Below are 14,718 nucleotides of genomic sequence, written 5' to 3'. Positions count from 1 at the left end.
CTTTTCTATATACATGTGTGAGTAGTGTGTGCCTGTGTATAAGAAAAAACAATTTCTTTTGAGATTGGTTTCTTAAGACCCATCAATTAATTTAGTGAGTATATATATATATATATACCATCCTGCTAGAGAGGTAACATGCTGATTTCAAATTCACACACACACACACATATATATATGTGTGTTTGAATTTGAAATCAGCATGTTACCTCTCTAGCAGGATGGTTATTTTTTTTTTAAATTTTGTATCATTCGCTAAAAACTGTTGCAAAAGATGTATTCCATCCTTGAAAATACATGGAAATTTTGAAATTAGCAGGTTACCTCTTTGATCAGATGGCCACTTTTTTATTTTGTTTAAAAACTTTTGCAAAAGGCTTATTCTGTCATTGAAATCCATGGCCAAACAATAGGCAGTCACATATATACCTTTTGTGATGATTTTTAACCATACAAAATAAAAAAAAATTCATCTGGCCACATAAGTATGTAGCTGATTTCAATTCTTGTTGATTTAAACCGATTTTATATTTGAACGAGACAACAAATGCAAAGAAAAAAAGTTGACTGAGAAAGTTAAACAGAGAAGAGAAAGAATCTTTTATATATATATATATATATATATATATATATATATATATTGCACTTAACAAACCATTATCTCCATTTAAGTCATCAATGGGAACCAATAATAGACATTCATCGAGGACCCATGGTTCACCTATATATATATATATATATATATATATATATATATATATATATATATATGAGAGAGAGAGAGAGAGCCAACAAAATGGAAATTCATTTAAAACAAAATGTAATGACAAGACATCACTAAACAATAGTATAAAAAGAAAAAAGAAAAAAGTAGCACAAAAAATAGCAAAGCAAACAGAGGACAATGAGGAGAGACTGAAGGTGAAGTCATCATACGGCTAATGTGAAGGGTGAGGTGGACATCTGATTTTACAATACATCTAACTGAGCAACACTCGCTGTTTCTGAACATGCCATTGTTGCACTTTTCCCAAACCCGCCACCAACAGCAAATGAGCTAATGAGCTAAGCTCGTCAGGTAAATTGCCAACTATTGCTGATGAATGTGAAGGTAAAAAGATAATAAGCTGCCTCAGACAGAGGGGTGGAAAGGCCAAACGGTGGCAAACAAGTGACAAGAGAAATGACAATTAGCAAAAAGGTGGTCCATTCAGGAAGGCAAAATAGACATTGGTTAGCTAAGTAGGTCCCAAGGCACAAGACATTAGTTAGCTAAGTAGGTCCCAAAGCGCAAGAGATAGTATAAGGTATTGATGTGACCAACAATAACGAGCTAAGAAAAAAACCATGACACATGACAAAGGGCCAAAGAACCAAAGGGCACAATGAGAGAGCCATGGGACGGCCAACCCTAAAGTATCAAGTGACATGAGGCAAAGGTAAATGAGACAAAGGATGAAATGAGACAAGTAGGGGCAAGGTTTGAGGGTAGGTGAGAGCCAAGTAGATGAAAGTCGGCACGACAGAAAAAATGTTCTTTCATATGTTTAATGTGGAATAGACCGGACTAAGAGTGTGTCATGTGTGAGGGGTAGGGAAAACATATTTGGACCAAAGAAAAGAGGAAAAGAAGCTGGTAGAGATAGTTAGATGCCATAACTAAGAACAAAGAAAGATAGTATAGGTACGTCTGAGGTAAAGGATGCCGGAACCGCGCAAGAGCTGAGGACGGAGTATCAACCTTCAACTGCACAAGATGATCCGAGGAACGACCACCTCCCCAAGAGAGAGACAGAGAGTTTATATGTGTGTGCATGTGCGCTACAAATCTAGATTTATAGAATTCTCAAATGATGTTCCCCGGATATTATGTTATATCTTACTTTCAGGGTCATAGAATTTAATCCAACAACATATTTTGGATCCTTCTTCTTAAGCATGACGCTCACACACTCTCTCTTGTGTAGATACCTCTTAAAATTTTCCACAAGTTGGCAACGATCAATATTAAAAGAGTTACGGATCTGACCAAGAATAGAAACAACCACATGGGCTATAATGTGAGGAAACATTGGAACACATGCCATTGCACATGGCTTCCCCACAAGTGTTCGGATAGAAAAGAATCCCAAGGGAAAAAAAAATAAAAAAAAAAAAGGATAAACTCATATCTGATCCGGTGGATGGCCAACGTGGCTCTCCACGATTTATTAAAGAAACCAAAGAAATCTGGCATATCCACAGAAGTTGGAAACACCAAAATAAAGAAACCCAAAGTATCAGGACAAACAAGTTCCAATGAAGAAGGAGAAGATATAATGCATCATTCAATCCTCAAAGTATTCTAATATTATTGGAGGTTTTGCGTGTGCACGTACACGTGCATGCCACACACACATGCCTTTATATTTGTATACATGTATGCGCATTTACTTACATATATTCATACATACACACACTTACATAAGGATAGAGCCAGAAATTTTTCATGAGGAAAACTAAATTAAAGTTTGTAAATTTTGATTAAGGGCGAAATATCATTTTCAAAATTTTTGTATAGAACAAGGTGAAATTTTCTATAATTTACACATAATTTTTTTTTTTGAGGTAGAACCAGAGTTCATATGAGCTTTACCTTGACTCTGCCCTATACATACTTACATACACATACATAGTATGGTCTTTGCTGTCATGCTTTTTCTTATAGTCACATCAAGCAGGTTATATGGTCGAGCCCCCAAAATGCGGCGCCCACTTGTAGCTATCAACATTCAATGAATTTGGCGGGACCTATCTTTCCCTTCGTCTCATTTGCTTATATGAAAGGTTTGTGATGTTACAAGGTGTTTTGTTGGAGCACGGAATTGTGGTGAACTAAAACGCGTCGTCAATTCGTCTTAAGTCAAGCACAGATGTGAATGGGTTGAATTCGTTTCATTTATTGTCTACTCAATTTTCAATCCAATTATGATTAATAAAACAGTTGAGTTTGATCAGCATTTGTTCCTATTCAATTTTGATGGCTAAAACATATTGTGCCGTCATAAAGAGAGTAAATTTCAGAGTTAAAAGTCTCAATAACGAGAGAGAGAGAGAGCCGATAAAATGAAAATATATAACAAAATTTGGGGACATAAAGTTCCCTAACTATAAGAACAAATCGTAAAAGCAAAATAGAAGAACAGAATATACAACTTAGTAGCAGCACAAAAAAACATAATAAAATGAATGGAGAGAGAGTAGATAGACGGAGCAGCAGAGTCACCCAATAGTAGACGAATGACGGCGCCGTAGCCGAATAGCAAAATAAACATCTCCCTGCACAAGGCGTGCCACAGACTCTAACGATGAGAAGATGCTCCTGAAGACCCTGTTGTTGCGTTCCTTCCAATCGCGCCACCAAGAAGAAATAAGCCACAACCTCCAGTTACGACCCCAGGTAAAAGACACGTTAGATGAATGACAAAAGAGAGGAAAAAAATGAATAGAGGGTAGGTTTGAGATGTTACTAACAAAGAAAAGCCATGCAGAATTAAGGACACTATAGAAGAAAGAACAAGAGGTAAAAAGGTGAACCCGAAACTCAGTCGATGCGTGACAGAGGAGACATTGGAGACATTGGTTAGTTAAACCAATACCGAGGCACTGTAGAGAGAGAGAAAAAGATGTGTCATCAAAGTTGTTCTTATTTTCAGAATTCATTGCTTTGTTAAAATATTATTTTTCCACTTAGGCAGACGGTTGTTGGGAATCGTCGGCGGCTTTTGCCAATGAATACATGGTTATGGATCTAGCCTTGACAACATGTCCAATAAATATAAGTGGTTCATCTCATCCCAGCTCAGAGGTTGCAGCATCACATTCCTTGCATGAATCTTGTCCTTGTTAGCTACTCCTTCATCGTCAGTACTCACTCCTTTCCGCTTGATGTAATAATCAAGCAACGTTGAAACGACAACCTTTAGATGCAAGTGACAACCTTTAGATGCAAGTCACTTATTAAGTGTACTTCTCACGCTTTGGCTAAGTGCGCAGCCGCCTAAAAGCCTTTAACATAGGCTGTCCTCGTAAGGGGTGAAGCCAAGAATTATAATTTCAAAATTTTAATAAGAGTTAAAATATAATTTTTTTAAAATTTATATATATGACAGATAAAATTTTGTAAAATTTACCTGGCTAGGACCCTGCCGATCGACCAATGACTTATTGGTTGACTAGGTTTCCAACAGTTTTGTTGGGTCTAAATGAAAGAATCTAAGAGCTCTTTTGACAAACAACACAATTTTTAACTGTTTCTTAAATCTACAAACACTTTTTAATGTGTTTTGTTCATCATTTGCCAAACAAGCTCTAAAAGACCATTTGGTATTCAAAATAATGAGTAAGTGTTATGTAAATCTAACATTTAAATTAGGATAGATTCATTAAAACTCTTGAACAAGTGTTCCACAAATCGGTTGTTATTTTGGGCAGATCCATGAAAGGCTTATGTTGTGTTGTGACACTAAAAATGTGGTTAAGCAACCAAAATTATTTCAAAAAATGATGAAAAAACCAAGTTCTTCATTATTTTTACAGAACAAACCCTAAATTTTGTGCGTTTAATAAGGTAGATAGTTGAGTTTAATATTTACCGCTACTCCATTAAAACAAAAATAAAGGAGCAAACACCATATAAATAACGATTTGAATAATTTTTATCGTCATATAAATGCTGTTATGACTTTCTCATGGATAGAAATTTCTCGCTCTCCTACGGATCTAAGACCCGGAGTTGACCCGTATTCGACGCTTGGAGTCGGACTTCCCAAGGCCAAATGAATATATGGTAAGAAAAGTATAAGACGGCACTTGGGTTGGGTTGGGCGTCACGGAGATCCAAGTTGAGTCACTAAATTACTATAAAGTCCTCACCTTCTCTTCTCTGATCGGTCATTCGGCCTGAATTTTTCAGGTGCTTCGTGAGGGCAATGTCGGCACGATGGCCCTATAAAGAACCCCATGGCGGCTCGTTTGGCGGAAGGAATCAGCGTCTTTCTCTTTCTCTGTGTATTTTATCCACTCCGCCGTCTACCGAGCTGATCACGCACGTGCGAGCTTCTACACGAGCGAGAACGAGGAAGGGAAGGTTTTGGTTTGGAGAGAAGTGCGATCGCCGTGATCTTAGCGAGCGCTCACCGGCGTCCGATGCCGTCGAGTCCCATCGACGTTTGCCCTCGGACGTAGATCTCGGACCTCTGGGCCCCGCCTGCGATATTCTCGCGGCATTGTCTGGCCTTTCTGTCCTTAAGACGGAGAAGGACGGAAGAGAGAGGGAGGGTTTCTAGGGTCTCAGGGGACTTCTCTTGCTCCGGATGGTTCAGATGGTTGAGTCCTCCGGCCTGGAGCCGAAGAACGCGGCGGTGAAGCCGATGGCGGCGACGACGATGGCTATCGGGGAACCGGATTCGCTGAAGAGGTTGGCCGTGAAATTGGAGGCCGAGGATCCCGAAGAGGAGGAAAGCGGGCCGCCCGGCAAGAGGTCTAGGTACGAGGCGCCGTACCAGCAGGTATAAGGGGGCCCTTTCGGCCTGTTGGTTTCCCGTTTGTTGCTCTGATTTTGTTCTCTTCTTTATTTGCTTTGGGGGAGAGGATTGTGATACTCTTATTCTGCATCTGCTAAGAAGGAATTGGGAGTCTCGTTTGTTGTGCCTTCATTTCGGTTGTTGGAATAATTGGGTCTGCTTCATCATTTTCATTTGCTTCTTGTGCATCAGCGTCTGCTGTTGGAGGAATTATAGGGTCTCTTTGGCTTATCTCGATTAGTTGTTAGAATTGTCTGGGATCGAAAACTACTCAGGAAACAAATCCCCTAATAATCATGAGGTTGACGTTTGATTTCTTTCGTGATTACGATTCGGAAATTTGTCTTATGGAACGATCGTCTTTGATGGCCTTGAAGAGCCCAGAACCACGGGTCCACGGTTGGTTGGCAGCCCATTGTAAGTTCGCAGTTAGGCACCATTAATTTTCAGTGATACTGATGCTACTATTCATGCTGTCGCCACATCTTTCCCGTGCCGGAGTGTCCATATGTTGTGAAAGTGCTGGTACTTCTGTTGCTTTATTTGATATTCTTTCTTTCTGGTATGGAAATGGTAGTTGTTGAACAATGTGGTAGGTCTGCTTGCCGTCTAGAATATTTTTGTGGATATTTGTTAATTCAATTCGTCAAGGGCGGTCGACCTACAAGTCGAGTTTACAATACGCAGCAGGACAGGAGTTTCATGTCAGCTAACCTGAACGGAGTACTAGTTGGTAGTTTGCATCTCTGGTCTTTTCTTATTCTTCCGTGTTTATTTCGCAGTGCACCATGGGCACAACTGCAATTTCAACCCAGTCAGCAATATATAATCCGCTCGATGAACCTAGTCCACTTGGATTAAGGCTGAGGAAAAGTCCGTCATTGTTGGATTTGATTCAGATGCGACTTTCTCAAGGCGATGCTGCAACATTTGGAGTTGATGGCAGTGGAAACTTGGACCCAACAAAGAAAAGGGATTTGAAAAGTTCAGTTACGTCAGCTGCAACTGACAAACTGAAGGCTTCCAACTTTCCTGCCTCACTTTTAAGGATTGGTTCTTGGGAGGTAGATCTTTCTTGTAATTGAATCATTTCAGTCAATGAAGATTAGTCAATACTACCTTATTTTTTGCCATTCTTGTCCATTTCTGGTAGCCACTTTTGATGGAGTTTTTTAGCTTTCTACGTGGTTGATAGCTTTTTAACATTTTTTATCCATTTGGTACCTAATACAGTGTGTGTCAAGGTATGAGGGTGACCTGGTCGCGAAGTGCTATTTTGCAAAGCATAAGCTTGTCTGGGAAGTTCTTGATGGTGGTCTCAAAAGCAAAATTGAGATCCAGTGGTCGGATATCACTGCCTTGAAGGCAACTTTCCCAGAAAATGGGCCTAGCACCCTTGATGTAGTGGTAATACTGCTTAACGATGATTGAACTTCATGTATTTTATTCGCTTGTCTTGCTCTTCATAGTTGAAGATCTTGATAGGTTTTTATCGTTTTTATATATGTATTTGATCCAGTTGGCCAGGCAGCCTCTGTTCTTCAGAGAGACCAACCCTCAGCCAAGGAAGCACACCCTATGGCAAGCAACATCAGATTTTACGGGAGGCCAAGCAACCATACATAGGTAGTTATTTCTATTTACTTGTCATCTAGGGCAACTATACTGAGGTAATATATTTCTTACAGTATAGTGAATCTTATTCTTGAGACCTATCATTCTAGTAAAATAAATTTTTGCTCGTCCCCTTGTGTTTCCTCAATAAGGATACTTCTTTTGTTGGGTTGTGTTTTGAACTCATCCATGTCGCACAAGCCAAATTCTATAGACAGGTGTCACCTATATGCATAACCATATAATGAAGGGGTTTGAGATTGCATTTGTCACGCAATTACCGATTGTTTTGTGCATGTTAAGGCCACAATAAATCTTGTTTATTTAAATTTATGAAGATTTCTGTACCTTGAGGAGTAATTAGATTAGAAGTAACAGTGTTTTTCTTTTTCCCACCTAATTATTTGCAGACAAATAATTAAGCCTGTGTAGTGCGAAAAATCACTATACTATTTCTTTGGTATATGATGCTGGATGTCCACAAGTCTTTCCATCACCATGAACACATTGGGAAACTGTGCAGTCAGATAAAATGTGAATGATATGCATATATGGTGATTATAGTGTGCGGTTATCACAAACTTGACATCGGGAGAGTTCTGTGATCTGTGTTCCAAGTATACAATTTAATGGATGCTCTGGATGAACGTTGCCTGCATCTTGTGGAACTAGCAAATGTCTCCGAACCGTGTCCACGTTCTGTTAAGACCTAAGCTTGTCTTCACACCCTTTTGGTGTAATGGTTGATGATGAATTGGATTTCATTTTGCGGTTATCACAAACTTATCGGGAGAGTTCTGTGATCTGTGTTCCAAGTATACAATTTAATGGATGCTCTGGATGAACGTTGCCTGCATCTTGTGGAACTAGCAAATGTCTCTGAACCGTGTCCACGTTCTGTTAAGACCTAAGCTTGTCTTCACACCCTTTTGGTGTAATAGTTGATGATGAATTGGATTTCATTTTCTTTGTTATTTCTTACACAACAAGTTCTTCAGAATGGCATTAATTACCTGCTTATAAATGTTATGTATTTTGCAAGACTGCTTGTCCCAAATAAAACATAATGCCTGCCATCATGGTTTTATAACTCATTATTACTTTGCTATGATGAAACTATGTGTGCAGGAGACATTTCTTGCAGGTTCCTCATGGATTGCTTAACAAACATTTTGAGAAGCTTATTCAGTGTGATCCTCGTTTAAACTTGCTGAGTCAGAGACAAGATATACCAGTAGATTCACCATACTTTGATTCCAGGGGATCTGCATTTGATGACCAAGAAGAGTCTAAATGCCATGGATTTGATCATATGAAAAATGAGTACATGTCACCGTTTTCTGGGTTTCAGGACTCTGCATCAACAGCTACTGCCCAGACATCAGGCTCCAAGAGTGAGGCCATGGATCCTGCTAGCAGGTTGCGCGAGCCTGTGTCTCAGGAAACTCCATCTCCTAGTTCTGGTATGCACCTGTGCTTTTTTCCTATTTTTTCCTTCTCCAATATGATTTTAAAACTGTAAAATTAAGTGGTTTAAGCAGGCACGTATTTGTGCATAGATTGAATCAAGTCATATATATTTGCTTTGCATGGCAAAATAATCATGTCATTTATCAAAGTTGCACAAGTCATATACATTTGCTTTGCATGGGAAATAATCGTGTGATTTATCCAAGTTGCAATGGTTGATGATAACCACCAAAAAGGAAAAAAAAAATGATGTCTAATAAAGCCGGGGCTTAGTTTTCTTTGAATCTTCTTTGTTTATCGGGAATAAGAAAAACCTAGCCTTATGAAGTACTTCAGCCTTCTATCGCCTAAGAGGATTTTAAATTTGGGTGTAGTTATGGATTCAAGGGCTATTGAAGAACATGGAAGCATCGGAAATGATAAATCAAAAGGGTCAGATCTTTGGGAACAGTTCAGGAATCCTGCACTCCGTTCATCGATGTCAATGAGTGATTTGGTAAATCACATTGAGAACTGTATCACAGAACAGATGACGTCTGGCAATCCTCTTCCAGCTGGTGAAGGCCCCTGGAGCAAGGATGCATTGGATGAGATAGCTCAGTATCTGCTGAGTGATTCTCAGAATCAGACGGCATCTGATGAGCAGTGTCTCATGACAAGAGTGAACTCTCTCTACTGTCTCATGCAGAAAGATACAGGTACTGATCAAGAAACACATGCAACCAGTGAAAACAGGGGCAATGCCCAGGTACAAACAGATGGTCAATCTGATGATGATGATGATGATGATGATGATGATGATGATGCTATTTCTCCGTTAGGAGGCTATGGAAAAATGGCCAAATATGTTGCATCATCTAATGCTGAGATTGAAGATGGACCTGACCGCAAGCAGAGTACTACAATGTCTAGAAAGGACTCCCTTAGTGATTTGCTGCTTAATCTCCCTCGGATAGCATCGCTTCCCCAGTTTTTGTTCAACATTTCAGATGATGTTGGTGATCGAGCCAGGTAACAGGACTTGCTCTTTGTCTCCAAACTCCACATAGAAATTGTGTCAAACAGGTTTCTGACAATTAGTCTTGCAATTGTATCATCTTTGTTCGACTGGATTTAGATGTTGCAATGCTTGGATGTCAGGATTCAGATAACCGAATGTGATGAGTCCTGTACGAAATGTTTATCGTTTGGTATTTTTCTGTATGTCATTGTAAATTATTCACTTGCAGCCTCTGTCTTGCTTGTCTGTTTGCTGAATCTATTCATTTACCTAAGGTTTCTTTGGTAGTTCTGGAGAGCCATGTGAATGACAACAACAGAATGGCCAGCCGACTCAGATTGAGTCCACCTTATGTGCCTGCATTTCTGGAGGTGATATCTTCTTCTATGAGCCAAGGGTGCCTTTCTGCTGCAGAACATGGATGAAGTGTTACAGCCTGGACACGTCCTCTTTTATATACAAGCTGGAGCCACTGCGAGCATGAGTAGTTTCATGCACATCTAGGCGCTCTTTAAAAAATTGCAGTATTCTTCTGCGAGCCAAATTACTCCCGTGGACCGTGACACAGGCAACGTGTTGGAGGAGAACCTGAAAGCAACATTTGCCGCTGAATCCATGTCAAGAATTCTCTCAACTGTGCCATCTTTATTTGTCAAGACTTGATGAGGTTTAGGCTTAACACCGAAAAGCCAGTAGGCATGGCGTGAAGGATGTGAACTCGAAGAGTTGGCTGGGCCTGGAATCACCTTATCCATTGAGTTTTGCGGCAAGTGTTTGTACATATCTCTCTATTGAATGTTGTGCCTTTTATGGTCAAACATGATTTTATCTCGTAATCGTGACTACTTCACGCTACAGACCTTAAAAAGTCTTGAGCTTGCCAATCAAAGGAAAAACAAAGAAATAATAACTTGTGTTTCGGAAATAAGAAAATCATGACAGAATATGGAGATTGGAAGCTTTTTAGAATGATCTTGATAGGTTTAGCAGTGGGCGCGGTGTTGTCAATCTCGGTGCCTGAACGGGTAGTGCCCTGGCCCATGTGAACTGTCGAGCTTTGGAGCTTGTTCGGTTGTGGGAGCTGGCGCTCTCGCAACTCCAGTGATTCTTTCAAGGTAGTCTCTTTGTTTGGTTTTCTTAATTACTCCTTATATGTGTCTAATCTTCTCCCTACCAATGGACCATGTCGTTGAATGAGGTGTTTGATTTCGAATGCAGGTTACAAAAGGGCTGGGTAAGTGTCAGGTCATAACTGGGAACAGAAAACGGCAAATTTCTCAAACCGCATGTGGCCCGCTTGCAACCTTAGTCCTAACAATCAAGGATCATTTTATGAGGGTTGTTAATCTCCTTCGAATTACTTGAAATGACAGTACGCTTTTCTTTTTAGGCGTTGTGCCTTTTTTGTCACCGAGTCAGACCTTGTATGCTTGGTGTTGCCGTAGGTGCTTCAAACATCACTTTTCCCGGATTAGTCTCATCTTCAAACATCTTAAGGATACCCACCAAGATTTCCTTAGCATATCGGATGTTAGTTCCAGTATGTGGGCATGAACTGGTCTTAAAAAGCACTGTCATTCTCCAACATTGTGGGAAGCACCTGCCATTTATGCCTTGTATTAGATCAGCAGATACCCGCGTTTCACTTAACATCTATGAGCCCAAATAATTGATGCAACCACAACTTGTCAAGTAATCGTACCGATCTGCTACATGGTTGCACGTATCCCTATGCAATTAGCAAAAGTTAAGGTAAATGGGGACACTCAATAACCAGGAGGCCGGAATATATCACGTCATTTCTTTAAGCTGAAGCAATTTCCTTATTTGCATCGGGTCAGCTGTGGCACTTGCATGATACGTGAGACTCCAGAAGTTTATGGATTAGGTGAGCAATAGAGAGTCACTTCTTCATCCTCTATGGTGTACTAATAAATTTGTGGACCATCTTCATAAAAGAGTTGCAGGTGATCTGGAAGATGAACGTTTTTGGTACTTTTGCAGAACCCAGAGCAGAAGAGATTGTGCAGGTGCTTGTAGCACCATATCAGGTATAAGTCTCTGCCTCTTCCTGCAAAGAGGCGCACATTTAAACTTAATTGAATCATTGAATGCCGTTTAATGGGCAAAACGTTTTCCACTCTCACAAGGACCCTTAGCGAAGGTGAGTTGCAGCTTACCCCCTGCGTAGATTGAACACGTCAAAACAGCATGTTCGTTTAAGGGACAGAATTGTTGCAGAATCAGATGTGCACATCTCGTTTACTGCGGACGATTTAGCTATTGTTCTTAGTAAGGTAGTCACTTCTTTGAATATAGACGACGTTAAGAAGCCAATTAAAAAGTCAGAGAATAAAATACAGAAAGCCTTCAGAATTTTCACGGCATATGATGACTATATCAATCCCTTTTGCATTTTGATGATTAAAGCACATGCTCCAAACTAATGTTGTTACAATTGGTTTCTGAGTCTATTCTGTCTTCAAAATGATTCAGGGAATCAGCTGAACTGGAATAATTTAAAATTGGTAAAAACTTATTTATATAAGCAAAAAAAAAAACAAAATATAAAAAAATGCAAACATGAAAGATAATAAGAAACAAGTGATACCCTTGAATCGGAGACGAATTCGGTTCAAATCCGCCGATTCACGCAGATTTTGATGTTAATGCTCCCAAAAGAGTTCCCAATATGATTACATCCGCTAGCATAACGATCAATCCGTGTATGTGACGCTACTTGTTCTCAAATTGCTAAAAAACATGTCCAGGTGGATTTACGGCAAGATTTATTGCAAACAACGCTACTTTTAAAATTGGTGCAAGGTTTATAGTGGGTATGTCCTCTATAAGTGCAGCTACCCAAATAAGCAGATGAGACGAAAATTTCTTTGGAAAAAAAATGCACGCTCAGTAAGAAAAGGTAGACAAAGACATCTAGATGGACTTTCGGTTCCTTTGTCCTTCAGGTTCATCAATTTTAACTTCCAAAGGGAACTACAATACCATCTACCTCCCATGCTAAAAAATGATATTCAGTTCCTACTGCAACCATTCATTTTCAGATATTTCTTCAGAGTAGCAAATTTGAAAAACTCTGTTACAAGAAAATAACCGAGAAAGAAATAAGAAGGGAAAAAAAGCAAGAAAGAGAAAAATCGTTTCAATATGCACAGAGAAACGATATCAGGATGTTGTCAATTCTGGTAGAAGCTTGATCACATTCTTCACTGGATATGAAGGAGGCATTTTGTGAAGTGAAGAACAGAAGTTAGTGCTTGAGCACTTCTTCCTTTCTTCATCTCCAAAAATAATGCAATCTCAGGAATTTGTCAGCAAGTCCTTCGCTCCAACGGAGTCTAACCTACATTCTAAGTTTTTCCACAAACAGTCTTTCGAACTTCATACAGGAAGAATTGAACCAATTAAAAAACCAGCTACGATCGAGTAATGTTGCAAACACACACAGAGAAAGCCAACTTCATTTTCCCACACAGAAGAAAACCTTTCCGACCAATCGTATGAAACAATACAGAGATGTCATCTATTGGCCAACCACTACTGCAGAATAAACTTGCAATAACTATGATTGAAGCGAATAGGGCAACGATGAAACGCTACAAAGTATTGCAGATTTTTAGGTAACTGCAGCCATTTCCAGTAACAATTAGAAAAAAATTGACAATCAAACCACCACTAGCTAATTTATGCAGTGAATTCATCAAATACCAAAAAAATTTGTCCTCATTCCTCAAAGATAAACAAAAAAAAAAAACCTGGAGAACAAATAAAGTCACATAACACATTTCGTTCCTATCTGTGCAAAATCGAAGAAAACTGCTACTTAAAACAGAAGGAAGTATGAGATGGAGCAGACACAACCAATGAAGAGGGAAAAAGCAAGAAGATCGACCGTCACGCAGCAGGATCGACGGTAGTGACCTGCTGCCACTCTCCATCAACGACCTCCTTCCAGAGAGTGACCTCATTCTTACCGTCGGCGACGGCGAGGATGTTGCCGGTGAGCGACCACGACAACCTCCACACGGGCGCTTTGAAGTCGTTCATCACCTTCCCTTCCCATTGATCCCCTTCCTTCCCCACCGTCCAGACGACCACCGTTCCATCCTGCGACGCGCTGGCGATCGTCGACTTTGGTAGCCCCAGATTGGGCGCCCAGGCGACGTCCCTAACCCAATCGGAGTGCTTCTGCAGCGCTGGAAAGCAGTCCATCTTCCACACCCCGTTCTGGAGCTTCCACACCTTCACGGTGTTGTCGCACCCCCCAGAAGCAAGCTTCTGAACGGCGTCGGAGGGTGAATTGCTGACAAGGGAGCCGGGGGCTGTGGCGGGAGCCCAGGAGACGGCCGTGACGCCTACCGGGTGGGCCTGGTCGATGCGGGCGGTGTCCCAGCCGCCGTCGGACCGAGCGGTGTGGATGGTGATGGAGCCATCCGAGGATCCGCAGGCGAGGCAGAGCCCCAATTCGTGGGGAGCCCATGAGACGGAGTTAACCGATGAGGAGTGATCGGAGAAGACATGGGCTTGAGTCCACTGGTTGGGAGAGGCGGGATCTTCCCTCCAGACGATGACCCGGCCATCGTATGAGCAAGAAGCCAGGACGGAGCCGAACTTGGGGTGCGCCCAGGAGACCTGCCACACGGAGCCCTGGTGGCCGGAGAGGGTGGCGAGAGGCTGACCTGAGGCAGAAGAGGAGGAGACGCCGACGATCTTGATGGTTGTGTCGGAGGAGGCCGTGGCGAGCCGCTTGCCGTAGTAATCCATTGCGATGTCGTGGACGATGTCCTGGTGACCGGATTCGATCTTCTGAGAAGGCATCGTGGCGGCGGACACAGGGGGCCAAGCGGTCCGGTGGTTGGTCGGTGCCGGTGTTCTCAGATGCAGATATTGATGCGTTTTCCTGCTCCTCTCCTCCTCCTTCCTCCCCCCATTCTTATGGTCTCCATTCCAGTTTCTGTCTTGACGGCAGCCTGTCGACCGTCCTTGTGCGGGTCGGATCCTCATAAGATCCATGGACTTAATTCTCGTGAGAAGGACCCGGTGGTGCCT

At 41.2% G+C, this 14,718-nt stretch overlaps 2 protein-coding genes across 3 annotated transcripts; one reads left to right on the top strand and one right to left on the bottom strand.

The window, feature by feature from the left end:
• Positions 1–5,009: 5,009 nt before the first annotated feature.
• LOC116260480 (uncharacterized) lies at positions 5,010–10,484 on the top strand. Of its 2 annotated transcripts, none has more exons than XM_031638861.2 (7): positions 5,010–5,549; positions 6,347–6,628; positions 6,798–6,971; positions 7,084–7,190; positions 8,307–8,641; positions 9,023–9,659; positions 9,924–10,484. In XM_031638861.2, exons 1-7 carry the CDS (start codon positions 5,355–5,357, stop codon positions 9,934–9,936), a joined length of 1,743 nt encoding a protein of 580 aa, XP_031494721.1. In that variant the 5' UTR covers positions 5,010–5,354; the 3' UTR covers positions 9,937–10,484. The 2 variants fall into 2 exon arrangements, with proteins under 2 accessions (XP_031494721.1, XP_031494720.1); XM_031638860.2 differs by having other exon boundaries at positions 5,011–5,549; positions 9,937–10,484.
• Positions 10,485–13,326: 2,842 nt separating this feature from the next.
• On the bottom strand, positions 13,327–14,697 carry LOC116260998 (protein transport protein SEC13 homolog B-like). The gene has a single exon (XM_031639568.1). It carries the CDS (start codon positions 14,680–14,682, stop codon positions 13,564–13,566), a length of 1,119 nt encoding a protein of 372 aa, XP_031495428.1. The 5' UTR covers positions 14,683–14,697; the 3' UTR covers positions 13,327–13,563.
• Between the last annotated feature and the right edge of the window lie 21 nt (positions 14,698–14,718).

Source organism: Nymphaea colorata, chromosome 9 (assembly GCF_008831285.2).
Source record: "Nymphaea colorata isolate Beijing-Zhang1983 chromosome 9, ASM883128v2, whole genome shotgun sequence".
NCBI classification, from domain to species: Eukaryota; Viridiplantae; Streptophyta; class Magnoliopsida; order Nymphaeales; family Nymphaeaceae; genus Nymphaea; species Nymphaea colorata.
Note: the sequence above shows the minus strand (reverse complement) of the source record. Positions and strands in the feature narration are given on the sequence as shown.